This window comes from Pelodiscus sinensis, chromosome 5 (genome assembly GCF_052426305.1).
Source record: "Pelodiscus sinensis isolate ZL-2025 chromosome 5, ASM5242630v1, whole genome shotgun sequence".
Classification (NCBI taxonomy): domain Eukaryota; kingdom Metazoa; phylum Chordata; order Testudines; family Trionychidae; genus Pelodiscus; species Pelodiscus sinensis.
Window position 1 is genome coordinate 126,950,624 of NC_143056.1, and position 13,729 is coordinate 126,964,352.

Here is a 13,729-nt window from a genome sequence, read left to right on the forward strand (position 1 = left end):
TTTTTCTACTGGAACCAAGATGACTATTTAGTGGAGCTGGGTGACATTTTTCCTGTATACAGTTAATTCACCAAAGAAAAGCAACTAAAGGGTTACTGAAATGGATAGTGAATTCAGGTTGAAACTGGCAAATAATGGTGACTGAAAATATTGTGGGGATAATCACAAAGTTAAAAGTGTCAGCATTTCATTTCGAAATTCAGCAAAGTTTAACTAAAATAAATCATAGGGTAAGATACCCCAAACAAAATATTTTGGGTTGAACAAATGTTTAGTTTGATCAAGTTTTTGTTGGGCGGGAGGGTGACTTTGGTTTCTTGCTGAGATGAACCCCCCTCCAAAAAAGTCATTTTATATGGACCTGAAAACAAAAGCTTGTCAAGTATTTCAGCTCAGCCACCAAACAGAAAGAGTCAATTGCTCAGCCAGCTCTTCATGCTAGAGTAAAGGCACCACAAACTGCCCCTAAGAAGCCAGACTCGAGGTTGCGTGAGTTCTTTAATAGTTACTTTCCAGATTTTCTAACGTTGGGTTTCTTGTCAATTTAACCTGAGCACTGAATTTCCTGGCTTTTTGGTAACTAAGATACTTGGAAGAATTTTTAGCATTATTTAACTCTTTGTTGCCAAATTCATGCTGATCTCCCCCAGAACTCCCATGGGCTCTTCTTCTGAATGGAGGTTATTTTTCTAGGAAATTTCTTTGTAACATCTTTGTACTGCTACCCATTTTGGCAAGAAAATCATTCTTAAGAGCAGCATGAGAATGATTGTATAATTAGGGAATGTCACATACTTGTCACAATTTATTCTCAGATGCAGCTGAGATTTCACCTTCAAATGCCATGTGCACCTAGAAACAGAAACCAGGGCTTGGAAAAATTCAGCCTAACAAGGTGAAATTTGGAAGCAAGAAAAAAAAGTTTATCAATAGAAACTGCAGTGGCTCTACTAGGTCTCTTCTGTTCTCCGTGCTCCTTCAGGGAAACACAGCATCTTATCACCATGCACGGAGTTGCAGTTGGTTCCAGCGTTTCTGGGAAACCCATCCCATTGGGGAGATATTCCTGCCACCCCCACTCAGATCAAGCAAGACTGAAAGGACCAACTGTCATCCCTTTTCAACACCTTATTGAAGAAGCTGGCATAAGAGTCATTCAGGAGGCGTTTTCCAAGAGGACGGATAAAGCTAGGGAGTTACCGTTGCCCATCTTCCATTCTGCGTACTGTGAAAGCAGGCGATTCCTGTACCAGAGAGAGAAAGGCGTCTTATCGCAGTGGGAGGGAGAGATTCAGGTGCTAGGCTTTTACCCATGAGAGCTGCTGAGGGTTTGTCCTTGGATGTTGGTGATTGACCACGGTTGTGGAGCCCCGGTTCCATTGCTGAATTGGGGTGGTGGAGATGACATCAAGGGAAACGCTTGCTCTGCCTTGTAATCCTGTGACATAGACTCATCCTGGAAGAAAAGACAAAAATCACCACACGGCGGGTCTCCTTGCCACCATTTCCCTCTCTGTCCACTTCCTCAGTCAAGAACCCCCACCCCAGTACAGGCGTTGACTCAAGATACTAAGTCCTCACCGAGTTGGAGGAGACAGAAGCTTTTGAGACGATGCTCTGGATTATGGAGAAGATCAGCATCAAGGCCAGGATTCCCTATGCCACGTCACCAAACACAGAGAGAGGCTATTAGTAAGGTAATCAGCTAGGGACTGATCAGGTCAAAACCAGGTGTCAACTACCCCCGTGTAAACACAGAGTGAATTCTGCGGACATCAATGCCATTGGCTTCAGGGGAGTTACACCACTATAACCAAGAGCAGAATTTAGCCCACAGAGAAAGTAACCCAAGGGTCTGGGTGGGGAAAACAACAACAACCACCTTATCAGTTTGCATAAAACGAGACTTGAACCGTCTGTAATGTTTGAAGAGAGTTGCAAAGATTCCAATATTCTCTACACTCAAGTGTGGGCCCTCCTTAGATTCTGAGCCCTCACCAGCTCAGGGGACCCAGAATGCATAGCACCTTGTGGGACCTCGGCACTTACCGTCTTGTAAAACCCAATGCTCTGACAGTAATCCCATGGGATGGGGCTTTCTTCACAGTGAAGTGGGAGAACGAAGTTGAACAAGCGGATTTTATCCAACATCGGGATGGAAATTTTATACTTGTTGAGAATAGAAATGCTAATCAAATCAATTCCCAACATTATTCCTCCAGCCAGTGAGCCAAGGAAGCTGAAGACGTTCAACAAATTGCTGCCCGCCTCCTGAAAGAGACACGCAGAGGGCATAAGTGAGGACAGTCATATTACTGCTCCAGGCAGCTAGCCACTGAGTTTTGAGTTGTGTGCATATAAAGCACAGCAACTCATATTTGCTACATTAGACTTCTTCTGCCTCTGTCCCCTGTAGCTTCATCCCTCCATGCATAGAAAACAACAAAACACACATATAGAATCATAGAATACTAGGACTGGAAGGGACCTCGAGAGGTCATCAAGTCCAGTCCCCTGCCCCCATGGCAAAGAAGAACTCCCTTTTAATACAGGTTGAACCTCTCTATTCTGGCCCTCTCTAGTCCAGCAAAATCCATGGCCCAGCATGATTTTAGTTAGCTGGATATCCACTTAACATGGGTGTAGCCAACTTTCCCGCAGTCCCATAAAGTTTGTTTACAGCCACCAGTCCTGGCTTTCAGTGTTCTGTGCTGTTATTTAGCTCTAATTTACCCAACCGTCTTCTCAGAGCCCAGTAAGTAGTGAAACTTCTGGTAATGCTGCTAGACAATGTTGACCATTGTCCAGCAAATTCTCTGGTTTGGCATCTGTGAGGTCACGAAGGTACCACAGGAGAGAGGTTCACCTTGTAGGGTGATTAGCAACACTCTATAGTTAAGGCTAAGTGTGAAAGGCTTTTTTCAGTTATTTGGAACTTCGTCAAACTTTTCATTTTCTAGGCTGCCATTTTCCATATCTGTTTTAAGCCTAGTAGTGAACTTTGGGGGAAGGGAAGCAGGGCGAATGTGAACAAAAATAGTCCTGCAACTTTTTAATTACTAAAAGAGTGGGGAAAAATACATCTTACCTTGGGTGTTGAAAATAAATGAACATTAAACTGCTAATTGAAGGACAGAGAAGTCAGGAAATGGTGAAGTTAAGTGTGCTAATCACACCTGGATACGGCTGTTCTCCTGGGCAATTTTATATAGTATCCTAGGATTAGAGCTGTGTGAATAATGGATTTTTTTTTTAGTTCACTGGCAGTTTTCAAAAATAGAACCATTTTTGGCAGCAGATTGAAACAAAAAATTTTCAGCAAACAAAACATTGAGTTAAATCAAACATTACAACAGCACATTTTAACATTTTTTTCAATGTTTAAACATAAAATTCAAAGGAAATATGATGTGGACACATCAAACCATGTATAAAACATCAACACTGTAAGGGGGCTTGTTTTGTTTTGTTTATTTTCTAAACCAGCTATGACACTCTTGAAAAAAAACAGTGGTAAAACATGGCACTCTTGAAAAAAAATCTGCATTGTTTGCCCCCCAGAAAGTTGCAGCCAAAACATTTTTGCTTTGCTCTACAGAGAATCTCCTCTCTGTGGTCTTTTAGTACTATGGAAAGTGAGGAGCTACAGGCTACCCCACATCTCAGGGTTTGTCTAGAATGGAGACTTAACATGTCAGCTGTTGAGATGTAAATCTACTGCTCCTTCATGTGCCAGGCATGAACCATTCACGGGAACCCTGCTGCCATGCACTAGGGAACTTGTAGTGTGTGGCAGCAAGGGTCACATAAGCAGTCAGAGGATAGTACACTAGTGTGCCTGTAACAGGGTCGGCACCTCTTCCTCACAAGTGCACCCCCTCCCATCAATGGTTTCTTAGGTGATTTTTCAGACATTCAGCCCTTCAGCTGAGTCACACACACTGTCAGTAGGTGGAACAGAACAAATCCTTCCAGGGTGTGCAATCTTTACCTCCTGATATGGAGCTTCCTCCCTGGAGATGCTGTCTTCCTGCAGCCCTCCTTGGACTCAGTCCTTGCTTATCAGCCAGCCCAGGAGCAACTTCTTATCCCTTCCCACACAGTCCCTGAGCACAGTGAACTGTCCATGGTCCTGCTGCTCTTTGGCCAGCCAGGAACACTGTTGTCTCCCTCTTCCAATTCCAAGCACCAACAGAGGGTATGTCTACACTACAGCATTATTTCGAAATATCTAATTTCGAAATAGTTATTTTGAAATATCTTATTTCAAAATAACACGTCTACACACAAAATGCATTTCAAAATAGCTTTTTGCTATTTAGCAAAAATAGCTTTTTGCTATTTCGAAATAGCGCGTCCACACTGATTGGACGCTGAATCGCATTGAAGGCCGGCCAGAACTGGTTCCGGCAGGGTATCAGGTCAGAAGTTACCTTGTGACCAGGGTGGCCAGCAGGACACCCTGGGAATGGCTGGAGGCCCCCTAGTTTGAAATAAGTGTCTACACAGCGCTTATTTCAAAATAGCAATTTTGAAATTGGCGCTATTCCTCATGGAACGAAGTTTACCGATTTCAAAATAAGCCCTCCGCTAGTTTGAATTAATTTCAAAATAGCAGTTGGCTTGTGTAGATGCTAGGAAAGTTATTTTGAAATAACGGCTGTTATTTCAAAATAACTTTGCTGTGTAGACATACCCTAACTGATTCTGCTGCTACTGCTCCTTTTCATACAGAACTGCTGCCATCTGATTGGTTGCTTCCCCTTCAGTCACTCTAGGCCACTTGGAGGACCTTTCTTCTGCTCCTGTCTGGGATGGGGTGTGGCAGGATCCTGAGGCCTTCATCGCAACAGTGAAGATTTACACCCCAGCTTGCTATGCACTCTCCACCTGGACACACCCTTAAGAATGCCAATAGTATGCCTATAGGAGACCCTAGTTGTGGGTGGTCATGACGGTTGCCATTCCCAACTCTCCTGAGGAGGCTTCCCCTTCCTTAGAGAAAACATGGCATAAACCCGCTTCTTGGTCCTGCATGATAAGATCGATGCCTCCACAGGCAAGTTAATTTCCACATTCCCTGGGCCCTCTGCTTTTAAAGAGAAGATTAATTCTGCAAATGACTTTAGGCAGAGTACATGAGGGATCCTCAAACAAATAGTTGGGGTGGGGGGAGGGGATCGGATTGCTCCCTATAAATACACCAGAATAAACACCAAGCATGGAAATGAGCTATTTCACCTAAAAGACAATGTTCATAGAATCATGGAAGATCAGGGTTGGAAGAGTTCTCAGGAAGTTATGGAATTCACCCCATGCCCATAGCAACTAAATCATCCCAGCCAGGCCTTAAAACCTCTAACGATGGAGTTTCCACCACCAATGTTGGCACAATAAGGAGCGAGGATAAACAGGCTGTGAATAAATGTTGGCTGGAAACGAGACAAAGGATTTCAAGTCACCTAAGAAGCAAGGGTCTCACAAAAGCAGGAATGGGGTGGGGTCTAAAAACTCAATTAGTTTTAAGATGGTGCCTGGTATATTTGTGTGTCGGATTCTGTGATGGGAATGACACTTCCTACAGTGTCAGAAGCCTGGACTTGATTACCCAGGAGGTTCCTTCCAGTGTTATCTTCCTTGTTCCTAAGCTGAGAGGGGGTTTTTGAGGGAGGAGGTGTATTTAAAATATCAGTCCAGAAGCTTTTCCACAGACTTAGACCAAAGTTTAGGTTCATTTGGCCTAGTGGTTACAAGTCCTGGTTTTCACCTGGCTGGTTTGGGATGAAGATCCAAAGCAAAACACAGCCTGCTCAGCTTCAGGAGGAAACAGCCTTCATCTCAGTTCACTGACTTCCTTCCAAGTCCCAAATGGAAACAAACAGAACGTCTTGCACCAGGGCCAGATGTATCATCGTCCTCAGACCAGCAGCTGCCTTTATATAACTGCTGTTGGCTGGGCATGTAGGAGGCTAATGAACTCCAGCACACTGATCTCTGGCCATTAATCCTTGTCTTCCCAGCCCTGAGTCCAATGACTCTCATTCAGCCACACATCTGATCATCCCAGGTCTCTGAGGGATGATATATCCTGTCACACCCTGCTGTATTCACCAGGCAGTTTAGATGGTATTTAGTGAATGCAGCAGGAGGTCCCCTCATGGAAAAGTTGGTGGAGCTGCTCATTCACTGAGTTCCATCCAACCCATGCTCTGAAATCAGACTGGGTCATGCACAGAAAACAAACGACTGTAATAAAGCAGATACACCAAGGGGCACTGTTAAGGTTGTGTGGGCAACCTTAACTGTGGCATCTTCCAGCTTTTGACTGCTAACAGATGCTACATGTAATGCATATTTTATATGGACTCATGTTGAAACCCCCATGTACTCCTGCAGCAGTCCATATTCATTCAATCCTGAGAGGAATTCATTCAGTCCTGAGCTTCACCATCACTTGCTCCTTCCCATGGGATACCATATCCCAGAGGGTGTCCTTGACAGACAAGAGCTCTGATTTCTGCCCTTAGTGTTTAACTCCAAGTATCTCTCAATAACAGGAAACTTCATAACTCACCAGACCTTCCGTGATATTTGTTGCAGTTGCAGCTGCAGCTGAGAGGGACCCAGAGATGATGAACTGTGAAGAGAAGAGAACATGCTTGTTAATGAAATCCAGGGACACTTTACAATTTGAGATAAAGAGCTCTCTCCCCAGTCCATTCATACGTCTGAACATTCCATCCATCCACACCCACCAACCCTCTCCCCCATTCACAGCATCTCATCTGTCCATCTCATTGACTATACCCGTCCTGTGACAAACTAGCCCTATTAGAGTACCCTGGGCTGAGCTAACATGTCTCTTTCCCTGCTGACGTGCTTCACTTTAGAGACAGGGTGGGAAAGATACAGTCTGTAGGTTCGATCCAGCCTGCCAAGCCACTGGAGCTGGGCCACGGGCCACCTGCTCTGGCCGCTGGGACCCGCAGACTCACAGCAGCCAGCTCCTTCAGAGCAGCCTCACAGCAAATTAAATGGCTGACTCCTCCCTGTGGTTCTCTGCTCTGGGTGCTGGGTGGGGGGAGGAGGCTTCGTGTGCTGATCTGGCCCCCGAGCAAAATCTCACCTCCAGCGAGCCACCCCTGTGTTTCTGCAATAATCATTCCATGTAGTCCACTTACCAGTCCTGCTCCCCAGAACGGGTACCAGGAAGCCATGCACAGGGGGACAGACTCTTTTGAGGCGAAGAACATGATGCCCCCCAGGCCCAGGTGTATTAGGGCGACGATGATCTGTATGGCCTGCAGGAGGAGAACAAGGCCAGTGCGGTCAGTAACGTTCTCCAAACGAGAAGCACATACCCACCTCAGAAAGTGCCCCAAGCATTGCATGCTAATCCATGGGACTTTCCCACGCTCTCCGCGAGACTGCAAGTGTGGCAGAATGAATTGTCCTAGAGGCTTTTGGAAGCCTCACCATGAAATCCACCACCACCTTATGCAGTGTACTTGTCTCGTTTGAATGGTCTCTTCCCCACGCCATGTGTGGGTGCCTAGCATTAGCCTGTGAAGCCCAACCCCAGTTCCCTCTCTCCTCAAGGCCATTTTGTGCCCACCCTCTTACTAGGATATGGTCCCAACAACGTTGGTCCTCATTTGGCCCATGGGGTGGTGGTGCGCATGAGGTTTGGTGGCCTCTCAGGGAGCACCAGATGTTCCTCCACTGTGAAGGGGGTGGCCCCCACCTCCCAGGCATGCAGGTTTGAGAAAGCATCAGATTTACCCCGAGGGCCTCGTTCTTTCTTGGGAATTTCTTCTGAGTGTCATCAGCATTGTACGGGGGGAGGAGCAGGGTCACGTTGTTGGCTGCAGTCCCGGGAAAGGCCATGGTGTATCAACGGCCGCTGGCGAACGACACGGTGGAGACGCAGTTTATCTAGGGGGAAAGATCAAGCGAGTTTCACTGATGAGCAGCCACATCTCTGCTGATGTCACTGTGACATCATGTTGACTTGGCGTGGGCTGTCCCAATCCTCTTGCCAGCTGGGGCACAGGGATGCTCTGTAGCACACAGGAAGGGCATATCTCCATAGCTTCCTCACGCCCCACCGCGCTGCAGAGGAACCATAGAGTTACCACCCTGTAGGGCCCCCTCTCCAGCTGCCCGTTCAGCGTAAGGATATCTTTCTCTATTGACACTCAATGTGAACTCCATCTAGGAACAGATTCTGAGCTTGACGGCCCCCATGTAAATCCAGAGTCACTTTCTGACGGCTGGTTGCTAGTGACGCCAGTGCCACCCCCTGTCCCCAGGATTTCAGCTGGTGTGATGGAGAGCAGAACCTGGCCCTGATAAGCAGTGGCTGCCCACGGAGCACGTTTGCACTGAGTGACAGCAAGCGGGCTGGGAGAGTGGGGGAGGGGGGAGGGGAGGATCCCATTGAGCCACGTGGCTTTATGTGCCTATGGCTAGTTTTCTTCTTGCTCCGTCGTTCGGGTCAAGACTTTTCAAAGCTTATCTTCAGTTTTCCCTATCTCCAGGGCCCGAGCCTCAGCTGAAGTCGCTGACATCAGAAGCCCGGATGCCTAGCACCCAAGAGTGGACACTGAAAGGCAGGCGTGGGAAGTGGGTGCGTGTCTAAGGAGGCCGGTGATGGGGTCTGCCACCCACCTCACCAATGGGCGGGTCCTTCCATTGCCTCACTTTCCCCACTCTTCAGTCAAACCCCCACCGCTGGGGCATTTGAATTATGCTCCCTTTCTCAGTCATCGAATAAAACAACGGCTGAACTCAAAACTAGGCTCACTGGTCCATTGCATCCCTCCCTCCCCTCCCCCCCACCCTGTGGCATCTCATTCCCACTTAGAAGTTTTGCCCCCGCCCCATGCGGTGATCGCTCCGGCCAGGCATTTCCTTCTGGGTGGCCCAGATCAACCTTTTTTTTTTTTTTTTTTTTTAAATAAAGTACCCCTTTAAAAAAAGTATAAGTACCCCCAGTACCTACAGTTTTCAGATGCACACAATTTTTTTCTACTATTGCAGCACGTTTGTTTAAACAGCTTAATCATAGCCAGGCAGACGATGAAATTTTGGGGTGTAAAAAGTACAAAAATAATAAAGCACGGTAAAACGTACAACAAAAATTCAGTTTTCTCCAAATTTCAGTTGTGTTGACGTACCCCTCCCCCGACTCCTCTCGAGTACTCCTAAGGGTACTCGTACCACTGGTTGAGAAACACTGGCCTCGCGCTCCTCTTCCTTGCTCCCCATTGATCTCCTGCAAGTCTGCCCAGGCCCCAAAAGCAAGAGTCTCTCCTGTCTGTGCTCAGTAGGCCTGCGGCTGAATCACATGCTACCATCACACGACCCCAGGACATGTTCCTTTCACCTGGCGAGGTGGGCTAAGCCTGACCCAGGTGCAGCTGAGCCCCAGCCCCCTTAAAGAGCCAGCACCCCCTGTGACAAGAACTCAGGCCCAGATCCACAAAGAACTGTTTAGTCTCCTGACTACCTAAATATTTTTGTGGATTTAGACCTGCCTCCCCACAGCCCTGCCCTTTGGGTCGCCATCCACACCCCTGCAAACTGAGTGGGAAACAGGCGCCGTTCTGCCGTGCACGCCGCCCGCTTTGCCTTCATTTTGCAGTGGTGTAAACGACAACACCAGGGGCAGGATTAGACTGGAGGGTGCTGAAGCTTGCGTGAAGCCCACCAGAGTAGCTCCACGGGGAAGAGGGGCCGGCCTTCTCTCATTTACATGGGCACAAACCAGAATCAATCCAGATGAAGTCAGGGTAACACGAATGCAAGAGGAGAGTCAGGTCGGTCCTTGTTTATTATCTGCCCACACGCAGTCCTCTCTCCTCTGTGTGGGTAGAACTCATGGCTAGTCTTTGCACCTGGGCTGCGTTCATTTTACAAGTACTTTCCCCCGCCTTTCACAAGCCACCCCTGATATCTTTGTTCCATCTGGAGCTGGTTGTTTTCGACCACAGCATCACCACAGCTTGCTAAGTGTAGAGATGTTTTCCTTCCTGAGCAGCATTCAGCACGAACGGAGAGGAAGCAGTCAATGGTATTTCTTTGTTCTTATCTGCCTTAGGAGAATGTACTGTTCTCTCTGGTCAGGAGAGGCGATGAAGTATTGTAAAAAGTTGAGATTACATAATAAAGGAAGAAGGGACTGAAAAAATCCTTATTCGGCCATCGCCCCATTCCAGTAAACGGAGCAAGCTGATATGGGTGAGGGAGACAGGTGGTGGTCATCTGACCAGTGGTGTCCTCTGCTGACTGAGGCCTTGTTTACACTGGCATGTTTTGTCACCAAAAACTGCCTTTTGGCAACAAAAGAGTGAGAGTGTTTACACCATAATGCAACTTTTGTGGGAAAAATCCCCAGTTTTGGCGACAAAAACCTTCCACCCCTGAACAAGACTTTTGTCTTTTCCCCTCCCTTTATTGTTGACAAAGAGCCAGTGTGGACTCTGCTGTTTGTTTTGTGGGAAATACTGACTTCCTCCAGTATCTCACAGTGCCTGCCCTGGTGGCTCTGCTCAGTGTTTTGTGATCTCTGCTGCACTGCACACTTGTGCCCCTCCCTTTTCAAAGCTCCAAGATGTATTTGACAGTTGAGTGAGCTGCTCCATTTGGGAAACAAACAAAGAGCAAATCATTGGAGTGCTTCTGTTCTGCCCTGTTAAGAACACAGTGGCAGATAGCTGCTGCTGTAGGGGGATGGCTGGAGAGACAGCTGTGCTGCTTTGACATTCCTCAGCATGGAGAGCTCACAGAGCTATGAGGGAATCCCAAGAAGCTCAGGGATCAGCTCTGCCTTCCCACAACACTGCCCTGTGGGACACTCACCCACAGTGCTTTGCTCTGTCTGTCAACAAGGTCCCAGCAATGTGGCCATGAAATGTCAACAATGGGAAGCAGACAAACTGGTTTGACCGGTTTTTGCTTTTGGCAGTTTTGCATGTCAACAGCACTTTGTGGCCAACCCTTCCCAGTGTAGACACAGGCCAAGTTCCCATGGGAAAAGATATGCACTGCCTCCCAGAGCAATTTCAGTATCCGTGGTGCCTGAAGGAGTGGGGCAGGGCACAGACAGTAAGAACTCCTGCCACACGGCATGCGGAAGGGGAAACTCATCAAGATCCACAGAAGAAAAGAGGCAGGAGAGTGAGTTTACACAGCACACAGGAAATCAACCCTGCTGCCATGCTGCATCTCGCATTCCCCAGAGCTGCAGAGACAAGCGCCCACGTTCATCTCTGCCTCGCTCCCCACTCGTGCCTCGGAAAGGGAAACATCGGCACTTTCAGGGCATGCATTGTTCAGGGGCAGGGCGCTTTGCTTCTGGGGGAAGCACAGATGGAGCAATGTGGAGTAACAAAGGCCGCCGCGCCCAGCTCCACAGAGTGTGACTTGCCAACGTAACACGCTCACTCCCAGCTCGCTCCTTGTTCCCACTGAAATCGGCTGGGCTTGAGAGTCAGGAGGGCGCTGTGCTCGAGAAAGCATGCGAGCTTGTCCTTGGGACCATTAGGTAACTCCTCTCCAGTCACCAAGTCATGAGTGGCAGGTGAAAGCCCAGGTGGGGAAGCCCCAGCTCCACCCTTTCTGCTGGAGGCCCCGCCTCTGGATCCAAGCCCCGCCCAGCCCCAGCCTGATCCTTCCTGGCCACCTGGAGGGCTGGGGTTGTAGAGCTACAGCTCCGGCCCCAGCCTCCCCGGTGGCCAGGGAGCAGGGTTGCCATGCTGCAGCTCCAGCCCTCCCCAGTGGCGGGCACGTAGACAGTTTTGGGAAGGCTGTGCCTTCCCTTGCCTGTGTTACCCGCCGTCCATGCACCAAGTGGCATAAGGGTAGACCATCTATCTGGGGTCTCCCTACACCTCTGTGAGGCAAGGAGGGTTCTGCTCGTAGTTCTCTCTAAGCTGCACACTTGTGCGCATGCGTAGAAGAAATTTCTACCCCGCCCACCTCCGAAGCAGAGCCACACAGCAATGTGGTGGGAGGCAGGCAGCTGCTTGGGCAGTGGGTAGGAGGCTACTTTGGCAGCCAGGACCCGAGGCGATGTGTGGCGGGCGGGTTGCTGCTCCCATGGGTTGGAGCCGTGGGCTGGTGGGTTGCTACCGCTGGGGGTTGGGGCCACGGGCAGGAGGGTTGCTGCTTGGAGCTGTGGGGGGAGGGTTGCTGCCACCGAGGGTTGGGGTTAAAGGGATTATTATTAAAACAGAGAAGGGAAAGGTACCAAAACCCCCGAAATGCTCAGAATTGAGAACAGATCCTGGATGTGAAGCCCTCTTGCTGTGTATGCCGGATGAATGGATCCCTGCCCAAGAAGCCACGCTGTAAGCAAGTCTGGAGCTAAGAGCTGAGCCGTGTCTGTTACTGCAGCCTTGAAGCGTAGGAGGTACTGTGTGTAGTGAGCTGGAGGAGAGAAGGCAGGACTATTGCAGTTTGATTGTATCTCTGCCCAACTCTGCTCATGACTTCCTGTGTGACTTCAGGCAATTTAGTGACTCCTCTGTGCCTAAATTGCCCTGTCTATAATACAGGGACATTGTGCCTCAAAAGCATCGCAGAAGTGATGCCTTGTTCATTTAAGGCGGGCAAAGCGGCTTGAGACAACAGCGCAAAGGAGAAACAATTATCTGCTATATTGAGTGCTTAATCTCATTTTAGAAAGTTGAACTATGGGCTCCCCACCCCCCATTGCCAAAGCACGAGATATAGTTCCATCCCACCCCCACCCTTAGCTTCACGCCCCAGTGCCTGGAGCTGCAAGGAAGGAGAAGCACAGAGCTGCTCCTTTGGCAGGGGGATTCTCCCGTGGGTGGGTGCCACAGCGGCACACCTCCGAACAAGGGCATTGTTGGGGCACAAGACAAAGCTCACTACACTGGTGGATGGAAAATCTTAGAGGGAACCCTGGTGCTGATGTCCCCATCGTCCAGACAGGGCACTGAAGCAGAGAGATATTCCATGACTTGCCCAGCATCACACAAGACATCCGGAGCAAAGCAGGAAACAGAACTTAGGTGTCCCCAGTCCCAGACGAATGTGCTAATAACTGGACTGTGCCATCCGCTATAAGACACGCGTGGAATATGCTTAACTAGGCATTTCTACAGCACTTACACCATCGAAGCAGTGAACTGTACTATGAGCCACTGGACTGGGTTCTGATCTCCCTTTAGCTGGAGTAAACCAGGAGTAACTTAAACAGAGTCGCTCCAGATTTAAACCCATGCCACTAGAATCAGAATCTGACCCGAAACGTGTGCTACATCACATGCCCTCCAACCCCATTCGTTCAAGTGGCATTGCTCAACGAGGGGGTAATTTGACCCGTTTGTGGTAACACGATTACTTCAGAACACAATGTCATCCACTCATTTGCCCAGGAGTGTCAAAAAACAATTTCATCCATTCCTGAGAGCTCGCAGGAGAATCTCTTGGTCTCTTAACCATCCTGAGCCAACACATTTTCATTCAAGTTTCTTGCGGGTAGGAGACTGTGAAATTATTGGTGGCTCCTAACTAGTAGATGAAATTAACAGAATACCTGTCTCTTTGACATCCAACGCTGCCTTCTCCACGTTACAGGGAAGTGCTGGGCAAGGTCTGAACGGAGAAGCAAAAAGTCACTTCTTAGTCCTTGTCTGAGTGAAAACAAACAGGTGAGTGGGGCTGGTACCTAGAAGGAAGAAGCCTCCAAAGGAAA

General features: G+C 48.6%; 1 protein-coding gene across 1 annotated transcript; it reads right to left on the reverse strand.

Moving 5' to 3' along the window:
• Window positions 1-13,729, reverse strand: LOC102448028 (B-lymphocyte antigen CD20). Its single transcript, XM_025187012.3, has 7 exons — window positions 13,571-13,729; window positions 7,783-7,935; window positions 7,182-7,301; window positions 6,575-6,637; window positions 2,050-2,271; window positions 1,582-1,656; window positions 1-1,456 (listed from the first exon to the last, which is right to left on the reverse strand). The coding sequence occupies exons 2-7, from the start codon at window positions 7,885-7,887 to the stop codon at window positions 1,307-1,309; spliced, it is 735 nt and encodes a 244-aa protein (XP_025042797.1). The 5' UTR covers window positions 7,888-7,935; window positions 13,571-13,729; the 3' UTR covers window positions 1-1,306.

Coding starts and splice junctions, on each gene's coding strand:
- LOC102448028 (XM_025187012.3), bottom strand. CDS start 7,887: ATGGCCTTTCCCGGGACTGCAGCCAACAACGTGACCCTGCTCCTCCCC. Junction 2,272..6,574: donor CAAATATCACGGAAGGTCTG/GTGAGTTATGAA, acceptor TGTCTCTTTCAG/GAGGCGGGCAGCAATTTGTT. Junction 1,657..2,049: donor GCATTGGGTTTTACAAGACG/GTAAGTGCCGAG, acceptor GACGTGGCATAG/GGAATCCTGGCCTTGATGCT.